The sequence below is a fragment of the Neopsephotus bourkii genome, unplaced genomic scaffold (assembly GCF_033783945.1).
Source record: "Neopsephotus bourkii isolate Nb327-2 ecotype Australia unplaced genomic scaffold, CSIRO-AGI_Nbou_v1 NB_1638, whole genome shotgun sequence".
Lineage (NCBI taxonomy): Eukaryota > Metazoa > Chordata > Aves > Psittaciformes > Psittacidae > Neopsephotus > Neopsephotus bourkii.
In genome coordinates this window covers 1-12,720 of record NW_026902113.1, presented here as the reverse complement: position 1 = coordinate 12,720, position 12,720 = coordinate 1, and the positions used below count along the sequence as shown (strand labels likewise).

General features: G+C 47.7%; 1 protein-coding gene across 2 annotated transcripts; it reads right to left on the bottom strand.

Moving 5' to 3' along the window:
* Positions 1-1,738: 1,738 nt before the first annotated feature.
* Positions 1,739-11,446, bottom strand: LOC133223554 (angiomotin-like protein 1). 2 transcript variants are annotated; one of them, XM_061374360.1, is made up of 5 exons: positions 11,224-11,445; positions 9,858-9,983; positions 7,078-7,304; positions 6,088-6,357; positions 1,739-4,690 (listed from the first exon to the last, which is right to left on the bottom strand). In XM_061374360.1, the coding sequence occupies exons 1-5, from the start codon at positions 11,358-11,360 to the stop codon at positions 4,587-4,589; spliced, it is 864 nt and encodes a 287-aa protein (XP_061230344.1). In that variant the 5' UTR covers positions 11,361-11,445; the 3' UTR covers positions 1,739-4,586. The 2 variants fall into 2 exon arrangements, with proteins under 2 accessions (XP_061230344.1, XP_061230345.1); XM_061374361.1 differs by lacking the exon at positions 6,088-6,357 and having other exon boundaries at positions 11,224-11,446.
* Positions 11,447-12,720: the final 1,274 nt, after the last annotated feature.

Below are 12,720 nucleotides of genomic sequence, written 5' to 3'. Positions count from 1 at the left end.
TCATCAAGTTCCAACCCCCTGCCATGGGCAGGGACACCTCACACTAAACCATATCACCCAAGGCCTCATCCAACCTGGCCTTGAACACTGCCAGGGATGGAGCATTCACAACCTCCCTGGGCAACCCATTCCAGTGCCTCACCACCCTAACAGGAAAGAATTTCCTCCTTATATCCAATCTAAACTTACCCTGTTTAAGTTTTAACCCATTACCCCTTGTCCTGTCACTACAGTTCCTAATGAAGAGTCCATCCCCAGCATCCCTATATGCCCCCTTCAGATACTGGAAGGCAGTATTGGGAACACGGAGTAATTTGGTATCTTAACATTTAAACAAATTGACTCTCAATTGCATGCTTTTGTCTGAGGTTAATATGCAAACCGTACTTAACCTGGAGACAGCTATACAGGGATGCTCTAGTTGGCTGAGGATCCATGCTGAAAACACAGCCCAAAAATGGGATAAACCCCCTCCTTGTTATACCTGAACACAGCTGGCCATGAGGCTTTCCCACCCCAGCACTGGTTTGGCCTCTATTAGTTTCTTTTCTCCATGGCATTCAAAAACCAAGCTAAGCCCCAGATTTTCCTGTTGAATCTTGCCCATTGGAAAGCCACAATCTCAGCAATCACCACATTTTTGCTCTTGGTGGTAAAGAGCCAGGACACCACAAACACTTCAGCTGCCATTGAAGATGGAGCATTCAGATGGGCCTGCTCGCGTAGGGAACACGAGGTGCTGGCATGTGGGTGAAGAAAACCACTGCTCAAGTTACTGCAGAGCCCCTGCATCTTCACTGACACAGTCCTGCCTGGGGCAGGCTGGGTTTTTAACATGTGTGAGGATACAGGGAGAGGAGGCTGTGACAAACAGGAGAACCCATAGGGGAGAGATGCCCTTAATGGCTTTCATGCCTTTCATGCCTGCAGCTCCCTGGGACCTGGTTCAGGAATTTCCTAACAGACCCTTTGAAGAGCATGTGAGAGCCTGCTGAGCAAACCTCCCTTACTCAGAGCCACGCACTTGGGTAACTTGTGCTCCCCTCCTCCCGTTTATTCCAGTTGCATAAGCAAACATAGAGCAGTATTTCCACAGGAGCATTCCCCTTGCCTGCCCAACAGCTCGAAACAGGATCTGATCTATATGCCTTACTGAAGACGCTATAGTAACTCAGGAATACCTAGATCTATGAGGTTTTTGGGTATCTCACTCACACTGATGCAACCTGCCACATAAAGAAGCCCCAGACCCTCCAGAACAAAAATAAACCAATGTGAGTGCATACAAAAACGTCTCGTTCAGTTTCCACCCTCATTTCCTTTGGTGAAGATGATCTTGTTAAAATCCTGCTCTTCTTGCTTGGCAAAGCTGTCCTTCGCAGACCCACATATACCTACTGGTGGCACATGCTGTGGGTCTTTCATGAACAGCTATGAAAAATAGAGATGAAGCAACCTTAAAGTTATAGAATCAGAACGGTTTGGGTTGGAAAGGAGGTGGCAGGGACACCTCACACTAAACCATGTCACCCAAGACTCCATCCAGCCTGGCCTTGAACACTGCCAGGGATGGAGCATTCACAACTTCCTTGGGCAACCCATTCCAATGCCTCAGCACCTTCCCAGTGAAGAATCCTGAGGTACCACTTCTTAGTCCTAGCACATGGTGTGCAAAGCTTCAGCTGTTTAAGAAGTCCTTTCCTCTTGAGGACTCGATACACTCACACTGGAAAAGTGGGAAAATAAACGTGTTTATACATTTATTATATACAATATTAAGGCACGAGTTTAAACAGCAAACAATACGAAATCTTTGGCTGACCAACAATATCAATATTTGCTGGGGGTGACACATAACGTTCCTCACTTCCCCCCTTATGTACAAGTAACCCTCCAGCTGTACAACACTGTACACCCACTTCCCTATACAACCAACAACAACAAAAAAAGACAGTATTTCACAACTAGTTACCAACGTCACCTGGAATGGCTACAGCACAGTTTCCCAAAACACAAAACAGTTCCAAGAGCTGGGAAAACCAGCACAAATGGAGTTGTGATGCTCTGCTGAGAGGGGCTGATACATGGCAGTAGTACTCCATGCAGGTCCTGCTAGTGCTCGGGCTGAGGGGAGACCCACTGGCCCTCCAGACGTTCCCTCCAGGAAAACTAATGTCTCTTGAGTTCAACATGATAAAGCAGAATGAAGCTTTGGGTTTATTGGAGCTGTTGCCGACAACAGGAGTTGACTACCCCATTGTCTCCCATGAGCAGCTGCCTGTAGGTGACCATGAATGTGGGGGCAACATCAATTGTAGACACACCTTTGGATAGCAGGAACTGGAGGGACCGTGGTCTCCACGAGGAGAAGGAGGAGTGCTGTACTCTAGCTGACTTGGGAAAGCGGAGCTGAATCACCACCAAGCATAATCGAAAGCCACATCATGCACACTGATCCCACACTGATTCTGCTGGATGCCCAGCTGTCTGCCTGCACACACCCTGTTAAACAGCTCCATCAAAAGAAATCATTCAGCTGGTAATAGAATGCTTGAGGGCTTCCAAGCACCTCGGTATCCTTATTTCCTGGAGAAACATGATGAAATCAAATGAAATATTCATCACTGTACTCCCTTGGTTTTGCTTCCTCTTGTCCTCTTCCTACCACAGACCTTTGAGGAAGGGCCACAGAGGTGGGTCAGCACTGATGCCACTCATGGGCCTGGCTTTTATGCAAACACAACATTTAAGTTTAGAGAAAAACACAAACCCAACATACCCATTTTACACGGCATATATTAAGCTGCATAACATCTTCCAAGGGTTTTACACGTTTGGTTTCACAATGCAAAGCTGCTAATACTTGAAACGCACAGCTCACTTGCCTGCACAACCTGCCTACCACTACTTTAACAAGTGCAAAGATCAGGGAGAGAGAGACATCGACACATCTAATTCTATGTACACACGAAAGTAAGTGCATAGATTTAACATAGCAATTGGTTTTGAAATGCCAAAGGCATCAGCTAGGCAGTGTTGAGTGCATGGCTCTGGCCCCTGAAGGCTTTGAGGACTTCAGTTTTCAGTGAAAGCAGAGTTTAAAGTGCCTGGTGTTTTCACAGTCGAGGGCTCTGATTTAATACCTACAAGAAGAGGTGGCCTTGAGTTATCCCTGAGCACACAGTTACTTCCAGCACCCATCACTCTTCCACTCTTGGCAGCTTCACATAAAACCCCATCCCCCTTTCTCCCAAAGACAAGGTCTTCTCAGTGCACCACGAGGTTCAGGAACGGCAAAGCCAATACAAAAACACTTTACAGAGGAAAACTTCCCTATTGGCATGTGCAATGCACGAAGCAAATGGCATGCCACAAATAACACAGCTGGGGAGTTGGCTGCCTTACACAGTCACTACCTCTTACAGGAATCAGGGACTGAGCTGAAAATGACCCATATTCCACCCTGGGCAAAACAAGCTGGGAAGAAACTGCAGCTCAGCACAGCAAACAGGAGGATGCTCATGTACTACTTTGCAGTTAAACCCATCCTGGCCTGATCCTACACCCCTTAATGCCCAGCCCCATGTCAGCTTGAATAGGAGGTTTGTATTCTCAAGGAAGGTAGGATTTGGCTGTAGGCATTGAGAATAAGGTAAAAGCCCATTCTTACCACGAACACACTGACTCTTCCACTACTGCAAACCAGTGCATGGTAAGAGGCATCTTCACAAGCAAACCCAGCTTAACTCCACTGAAAACACACACCCCTCTGAATGCAACACACAGCCCTTCAGGGAGCTGCTAAGATCCTCCCCCGACCTTCCCTCCTGGAGCCTTCCCATTGCTTCAGCAGGCCCTCCTCCCCCCTCTACATTCATCCTCCATGGGAATTCCAGCCAACAACTGCTCCTACCAAAACCAGAATTCTCAGCAGGCTCCGGGATTGCAAGACACGAATATTTGCCCTGTAGATCCAGCTCCAAGAGCAACACTTGTCCAGCCAGGAAAGAGGCACCTGACCTGCCTGCCCAGGAAAACCACGCCACTTCAAACACATACTCACAAGAGCCTCCCGTGTACACCTAAGGACCAATTATTCACAGAGATTAAGCAGCAAATACTTTAGAGAAGTTAACTGATACTGAGGAAGATGCGAGTTTCTCGTGGGTTATTCACAAACTCCTTCTGGCCTCTGAAGAGCCTGGATTTCACTCCCTGTCCCAGCTGCAGAGAGGCAGGAAAACAGAGCAGCAGTATGCACCCAGTCTGTAACTTCGATACCTTCTCTTTACACCAGAAAATGCAGTTTCCTTTTCCCTCAATGATCCCCTTCTCATGCCATTTTCCATCTTCAATGCCCCTTCCTTCTCAGAAAACCCCATATGTTCGTTTCATCGCTCCTCTTCAGCACCCTTTACTCCTTGCCTGGTCCAAAGTCTCAACATACCAGACTCAAGCTCTGTTTTGGGCACAAACTTTCCGTTTCTTTCTTCAGACTCTCAGGGTTAGTTCTTAAGGGTTGCACACCAGGGACCATCTCGGACCTGGCTGTATGCACACAAATCCCCAGAGATGCTGTCCTCTGCTCAGATGAGGACTTCCATCATGTCTGTATCTGGAAACTCAGGCTTGTGGAGCAAGCTGCTCACTCTGCCTTTGCTGTCGGGCAGTTTCCCGTGGCTGGAGTTCTCTGCAATGGGAAACAAGGGAAAGTTGGTTTCCAGCTCAAATTCAACAGCAAAATGCTTGAAGCAAAAATGAACACCTTTTTTCTGGGGGGGGGTGGTGGTGATGGTGGGACACTTCTTAACTGTATGTCCTACATACTGAAAGCCACACTGGACAAGGAGGCTGAGAACATGTACTGCTCATTTCCCTGCACAACGACAGTAACTGTGCTGGTGTGCACAGACCCCAAGGGCAGGCACAACAATGCTATTTAAGAGATACAGATCAAAGCAGCTCTTTAGCTGTGGCCCTAGAGAGAAAGATGCATTTGTCAAAGGCTTACATCACTTTACCAAGTTACCCACTTGCCATCTGATCCATGGTAGCTCCTATGTATATTCCTATCTATATTCCTATTCTGCATCATTCTACTCCTATTCTGCATCAAAATTTAGGAGCTCCTATGTATATTCCTATCTATATTCCTATTCTGCATCATTCTACTCCTATTCGGCATCAAAATTTAGGATGTTTTAAACACCATGAAGGCAGTATACAAATAATCAGATAGGTAGTTTAATCTAAAATGTATTGCTTTGCCAGTGGGATGGGATAACAGAATGTGTATGGCGAATTATCACAATGTATGATAGATGTTGTTAGGTGTTTATCTTCATCACCATAGTTCCTGACAGTCAAGTTCAGGGAGAAGAAGGACTCTGATTTCTTATAAACAGAAAAAGCTTGTTTTGGAGTACCTCGCAATAAATTCCCATCTGGATTGCCCAAAACACAGCAATCCAGAGTTTCAAGGAATCAGTGATATTCAGCCCTATTAATAACACTTGGCACATTTTCAGAGGGAAGGCTTGCTTTTGAGATGAGATGGATATATGGGAAATGGGCTTTTCCAAAATACTACGTGTAAAATAAATGTCTCCCTTGCTGGGGTGCAAACCAGCAGCTTCCACCTTTCAAATAATAATTAAATGGTATTTCTTTAATCCCTCCTCCCTAAATCTCCACTTCCTTCTTACTATTTCCCTCCAGGTTTTCTTTAAAATCAATTAGGAAGAAATGGTGCTTTCACTAACCACGTTTACATTGAAAACAAGAGAAGGGTCTGAGTACATAAGCAAGTGTGGAGTATTTTCAAGGTGTGACACTGTACTTTTATCCTTGGCAGCAGGAATAATTGCACTGATTGCCACAGGTGAGTGGAGCTTTACAGGAGCATGAAGCTCTGAAAGCCAGACCAGGCAGCCTTGGAAAGCCTTGTCTCTACAGTTTTAGCTTTCCTGAAGAAAGCTCCCCACCACCTTACAAACCCCCTCCATCAGTTCTGGGTGTCTCTATGGGTCTGATGACAACCCTGGGTGCGGATGCTGACATTCCACACTGGGGTCCAGCAGATCTCACCCAGTCTCTCGCCGGTCCCTCGTGTCCCCGGGGGCCGTGGGGCCGGGCTGTGTGATGGGGTGGTACCCAGCCGTCCACGGCCAGGGAAGGAGGCAGTGGCAGGCCAGAAGAGCTCGGCGCTTTTGTCCGTCTGGGTGCTGCTGTCTTTGCTGCCTGTCTTTGCATGGGAGGCCGCCGGCGCTGGGATGGGCATGCAGGACAAGGAGGGCAGGGGAGGAGGCAGTGAGGGCCCTGACGGATGGTCATGGTGCTCCTTCCCCAAGAGCAGTCCTGAAAACACATGGAGGTCAGTCACATCCCAGCTCAAACATAAGTGCTGTCAACCCCATCCTACAGCAGAGCTATAGGGCACTGATCTGGTTATGTCTTTAAACCTTAACTTGGCTTAGCTTCTCCCCTTGATGCTGCCTGTTGCTCTCCTGTCAGCCACATGATTTTTCCCCCTCAAAACAGCCTCTTGAAAGCAGCTGCCTATTCCTGCATCCTCTCTGCATGCCCATCCCAGTGGTACTTACCCCTGGCACAGCCTTGCATGCCTCTATACCCCCATCCTATGTGGCCTCAAGCCACAGGCAGTTCTATACTCATTTTCCCATTTAGCAGCCAATTAACATCATGCACTCATACCCAAAGGGATGCTTACCCTCTTGATTAACCAGGCTTTCTTCATAGCTCAAATTTGTTATTTACTCCCACAAAGCTGCAAACATCATCTGATTATGTCTGGGAGGATTTCCCCCAACTATGGCCTTCTATAACCAATGCAGAATGATTTAATAGGATCAAAATACAATTTAGATAAAATGCCAGGTTAAAAATGACTTATTTTTGACTTCAGCACAAGGACACACATTCTGCCCACAGAAAGCGTTCTGGAAATAAGCTGTCAGGGCAGTGTGTGCCACGGTCAAGTCACTTTTGCTTAGCTCAAGCAGAAGGATTAGGATGAAGTGATGGATGAGGCAAAGCTTAACCAAACCCTGAGCTCACCTATGCTTCCCTTCCAGACCTTCTCTTCCTTCTTCTCCTCAGCTATCTGGTTGCTGGTGAGCGAGGTCTGGCGTGAATGCACACCCGCAGCAGCAGCAATGGAGGGGACGGACCGAGCCGGTCGTAGGCTGGCACTGTCAGCTTTCCCAAGGTCCTTCCGTGACCGTTGCTGAAGGACTTTGATCATGGCATCCTTCTCAATTATTTTGGCATGGAGATTCTTTATTCTGGAAGAACAGGAATGCTCTGCTTACAGGAATGGAAGAAGCGCTTATATGGGCAGGTGTCCCCACCCTGGGGCAGCAGGATGGGTCTCTGGGTACGTGCCCTCTGGTTTTGAGTGACCCAGACAAGGCAGCCCCCACCAACTCTTCAGAGGATAACCATGCACTTTGAAACAGGCAGCGTTTCTAGCTACTGAGCCAAAACTGAGAACTCTTCTGCAAGGTTAACTGAACCCACCTACTGCTGTGGCTTTACCAACCCAGCAGGAGCAATGAGGGCAGTATCCTGACCAGGCAGCAGATTGCTTTCTCCACCAGAATACAAACACAAAGGCAATTTCCATCCCCTAATACATCAGGGTCACATCTCATACAGACCCCCAAAAGCACTCAAATCCCAAAAGAACAGGATTATCTGAGACTTTTCTCCAAGAATGATAAAACTGAATCATATCAAAGAACATTAAACCATATTATAAAAAATATAACTGTACACGTACAATATGACACCCAGATAATTATAGCTTGACTGTGACAACACACAGTCCAATGTGAAGCTAAAGTCCATTTTGTGAAGCTAAAATGCCTGGAAAACACCTGGAAAACCTACACATCCAAGGGAGACAGTGAGTAACTTCATGTCAGCATTAGTTTTCATAATCAGCAGTCTAATTTGCAATGAAAACACAAGATCCTAATCTATCATTAATGAAGCCAATGGTAAAACTCTATTCCTTCCCTGGAAGCAGGATTAGCTTGCATCTGTGAGTGGAAAACAAAACCCAAACCCAGTAAAAACAATCAATCAGTGATATTTTCCACAAGCAGCAGAAGCGGACTGGGGTTTTTATACAAGTGTCAGTGCTTGTGTGGGGAAGCCAACACTGATGAGAAGATTTTGAGTATAATCACAGAATCATAGAATAGTTAGGGTTGGAAAGGACCTTAAGATCATCAAGTTCCAACCCCTCTGCCATGGGCAGGGACACCTCGCTCTAAACCATCTCACCCATGGCTCTGTCCAACCTGGCCTTGAACACTGCCAGGGATGGAGCATTCACAACCTCACTGGACAACCCATTCCAGTGCCTCAGCACCCTAACAGGAAAGAATTTCCTCCTTATATCCAATCTAAACTTCCCCTGTTTAAGTTTTAACCCATTACCGCTTGTCCTATCACTACAGTCCCTAATGAAGAGTCCCTCCCCAGCATCCCTATAGGCCCCCTTCAGATACTGGAAGGCTGCTCTGAGGTCTCCATGCAGCCTTCTCTTCTCCAGGCTGAACAGCCCCAACTTTCTCAGCCGATTTTCATACAGGAGGTGCTCCAGTCCCCTGATCATCCTTGTGGCCCTGCTCTGGACTTATTCCAACAGTTCCATGTCCTTTTTATGTTGAGGACACCAGAACTGCACACAATACTCCAAGTGAGGTCTCATGAGAGCAGAGTAGAGGGGCAGGATCACCTCCTTCGACCTGCTGGTCACACTCCTTTTGATGCAGCCCAGGATACGGTTGGCTTTCTGGGCTGCAAGCGCACACTGAAGCTGGCTCATGTTCATTTTCTCATCGACCAGCACCCCCAAGTCCTTCTCCGCAGGGCTGCTCTGAATCTCTTCTCTGCCCAACCTGTAGCTGTGTCTGGGATTGCTCCAGCCCAGGTGTAGGACCTTGCACTTGCCATGGTTAAACTTCATGAGGTTGGCATCAGCCCACCTCACAAGCGTGTCAAGGTCCCTCTGGATGGCATTCCTTCCCTCCAGTGTATCAACCAAACCACACAGCTTGGTGCTCTTCAGTAAAATCCCAGAGGAATACACAACCTTCCTGAAGGGATTTTTACTCATCAAAAAGCCATTTTTCACCAGGAAAGAAAAAGTCTGGATTAAAAACACTGCCCAGATCTAAAACTCATTGAACGACACAGCCACAGCTCCACTTGTGTGCTGAAAAAGCATCTGCAACAATGAACGCTACTCTTATTGACGGCCTGTGCCCAAACCAGTTTATTTTATACCTTCTACTACTTGTAAATGCATCTTTTTTAGTGGTGCTCGTGGTGCTGCGTTTGGCAGGTTTGTTCCTGAATGCCAGTGCAAACCACACAACTTGGATGTGGGATACTTGGTGCATCTAGGAGTAATAAGCAGGCAAGGAGCAAAGAGCGAGGCAAAGGCATGCCCTTGTGCTGCTGATTATGTAGGAGTGGGATTACAACGTCAGCTTCTACAACCAGACACTCGTTTCCAGAGAGGGATTTTCACCAAGATTAAACAAGTGTGCAGCTTCCTCGTGTGCCAACCTACTTTTAACAGTGGAACAGCCTCTCTTTTGTAACAGGGTGATCTTTGGCACAGGGAAGGTTTAACAAGAAGGTAGGGAGGAAGTTATCTAATGACAGCAACGCTTCAACCTGTGTTTTAATGCTGAAGTGCACTACAAAGTGAAGCTAAGCCCACCCGTTCCAGGCATGCACGAAGGAAAAGAAGGGCATCCTGGTTTACCTGAACCCAGCCCAAACACACAACAGGCAGGTATGGCACAACAGCCCCTTACGTGTACTCCATGTCCTGGCAGCGCCGGTTGGCTTGCACGATCTCCTCCTCCTCCTGCCAGCCCCGCACCTCCAGTGCACTCTCACCATAGCTGCCATTGCGTGAGTGGCTTGGGGCTGAGGTGTCCCTGAAACACCAGGTCAACACGGTGAGAGTTGGGTTCCTGAGGCTGTGAGATGGGCACGTGCAAAGAAAACCCCAAACCCACGCTCAAGGAGCAAGCTAGCGATGGATTCCTGTCAACAAGATGGGTCATTCTGGCATTGGGTCATCTTGCTGCGGGCTACTCTTGGCTTGGGTTTTGTCATTAATGCCATTAATTAAGGGCTGATAGAACAGAGCATGCTGAAATAGGGGGCTATCCCCAACAAGGCTAACAACCAGCCTGAAGGACGGGCTCAGATGTCAGAGGGACTCACTGGGGAAATGGTCCCAAATCAACAAGATTACATGGCAAACAAGAAACAAAACTGAACACTTTAAAAGGTGAGAAGTAGCACAGGAACTGCTACCTAGACTGGAGTGCGAAAGAAAAGGATCATCCCCAGTCACACACTTTATGGTGTTTCAAAGGGAAATCTCATTTTAGGATGTTTTCAAGGGATTTGGCTTCTAAGAAACTGGGGCAAGAATTATGTTGTCATCCTCACCAGTGGAAAGCCTCACTGCAGTGCCTTGTGTACTTTTGGGCACCACATTTTGACACAAACTGGAGACAGACCAGAGAAATGCTGTGTGAAAGGGAAGGGCTTTACACCAGGGCAAGTGAGGAAAGGCTGAAGGAAGTAAGTTAGTTCAGGCCAGGGAAAACACAACAGGGGATATCTGTCTTTCAATATTTACAAGGCTGTTACGGTGTCATCTGTTGTTCATTGTTTATGTGTGGGAAGGACAAGAATCAGTTGAAGTAATCTGCAGTAAAGAGGCTTAGCTTAGCTATCAGGAGAACCTTTCTATTTTGAAGCTTAATGAAGTGGTAACAGACAGGACTTTAGACCTTTAGGTTAAAAACGCATGTTGCAGACTGTGGGATGGGTGCAGCCATACACCAACAGCCCCTGCTCGCTGCAGTGATGCTGTGGGGAGGAGTTGCCTTCCCTATGCTGTATACATTTGGCAGCCTGACACGTTGCTGTTCAGTCCAGTGCTTGAATCTGGTGCCTTGATTTGATGAACTTTTGGACCTGGTCAGAAGGGTAAATCCTGCCTTAACCAACTATTGTATCTCACTGGCATGACACCACAGAGAGGTGCATTAACCCCCCCAGCCTGACTCAGCAGGGAAAGGCAAGCAAAATCCAGCACTAAGAAAGCACTCATTCCTTATTATTCCCCCACACTTCGTGTGGTGAAGGGCTGCATCTTACCTCTCCGTTGCAGCAGTGGCCGCGGCATTCATGGCGAAGTGCCTGATCGTACTCTCCTCCAGGTACTTCTGCTCCCACTTGGTCATGTCCGCTTCCAGGGCCAGGATCCTCTCCTCCTTCTCCCGCACCAGCTCCATCAGGGCTGGGGCATTGTGCTCCGGGAGGCTGCTTGCCTGGTAGCTGCCCTGCCTCTGCCGGTGGAAACAGACAGATCCTCATCCCACGTCACGTACAGGAGCTGCTGACCCTTTTATTCCCGCTTCCCTGGAGCATGCAAAGACATCCCCATGTCTTCTGACAAGGGCAGGTGGAACACCCAGGCTAAACCCCTTAGGTTGTAGGAGGACAGGCAGGTTGACCATGTGTGCAATGCCTGCATATGCTTCTTCAGACCATGCTGGAAGAAGCAGGGATCCGGCTGCTCCCTGGATGTGCAGGGATTTCACGGGATATCCCAAGCCAAGGGAAAAAGATAGGGAAAAAAACTGGTAGGGAAAAGAAGCAATGAAGCTTTCAAAGACAATTCTTCTTGCTGGGACTTCATCACATGGCTGGGCAGTGCTCAGTATGGACAGGCAGTTATTACCTGAGGGCTTATATATAAAAGCAGAAAAAACTGTGACATGTAACCTAGCTACATGCACCCTATTTAAAACAGCAGGTGGGAAAACACTCCAGACATGGATTTATGCCTGTCCCTTCTGGCACATTAGCTCTCTCGTGCCCTCAGGGGATGCTTTGATGCTTTCTCTGGTGCAGCAGGTAAGTTTCCTAACAGAGGGCAGAAGATCCCCAGGCACTGCAGGGTGGCTCTCATGGGATACTGACAAGCAGTGATGGGTGTGTAACCCTTTGCATCTATGCTGCAAGGCATTGCTATTGAGGGAGGATCTGTCCTACCCATTACAGTCACTTAATTAAAGCACCTAAGTGCCATAGGTAGCCTCCTCTCACTGCTAGTGAAGAGTGGAGGGAGATGGAGATCCAGTCCTTGACTCAGCAGAGGTTGACTGGGATGAGTACACACTGAGGGGAGAAGCACAAAGCTCTGGGAGAACTCAGCAGAAGTAAACATGGGTTTTTTTCCAATAAAGAATGCAAGATAATTGTTACCCTCCACAGTGCACAGTGCTGTGTTAAAGGGCAAACATGTGCCATCACACTGCAGCGAGCACTGCAGCATTTCCATTCTCCAAACCACATTTCCTCCTTCTAGACATTTATCTCCTGCTTATGGCAAACTAGAGGCACCAGGGGAGGGCTGCAGCCTTTGCCTTTGGTGCAGTAATGACGCATTTGGAAGCTGCTTTCTGGAAATGCAATATGGAACAGCCCTTAGGAGCTACAGCTGCGGCTACTCCTGCAAAAACACTGTCAGATCTCTGGCAGGAAGGCAATGGTTTGGAAGCACGGTCCTGGTCTGTTAATGGCATCTTGGGACATCACTGGTGCCTGTCATCTTCTGAGTCAAAACCTCTGCCAGCCCTGCATGCTCAA

What these genes read in the sequence shown, in the direction of transcription:
- LOC133223554 (XM_061374360.1), bottom strand. Translation starts at nt 11,360, where the DNA reads ATGGAGCTGGTGCGGGAGAAGGAGGAGAGGATCCTGGCCCTGGAAGCG. An exon ending in TGCCAGGACATGGAGTACAC is followed by an intron (nt 7,305 to 9,857) that starts GTAAGGGGCTGT and finishes CTGTTCTTCCAG; the next exon opens with AATAAAGAATCTCCATGCCA. An exon ending in AGGGACCGGCGAGAGACTGG is followed by an intron (nt 4,691 to 6,087) that starts GTGAGATCTGCT and finishes TTCCCATTGCAG; the next exon opens with AGAACTCCAGCCACGGGAAA.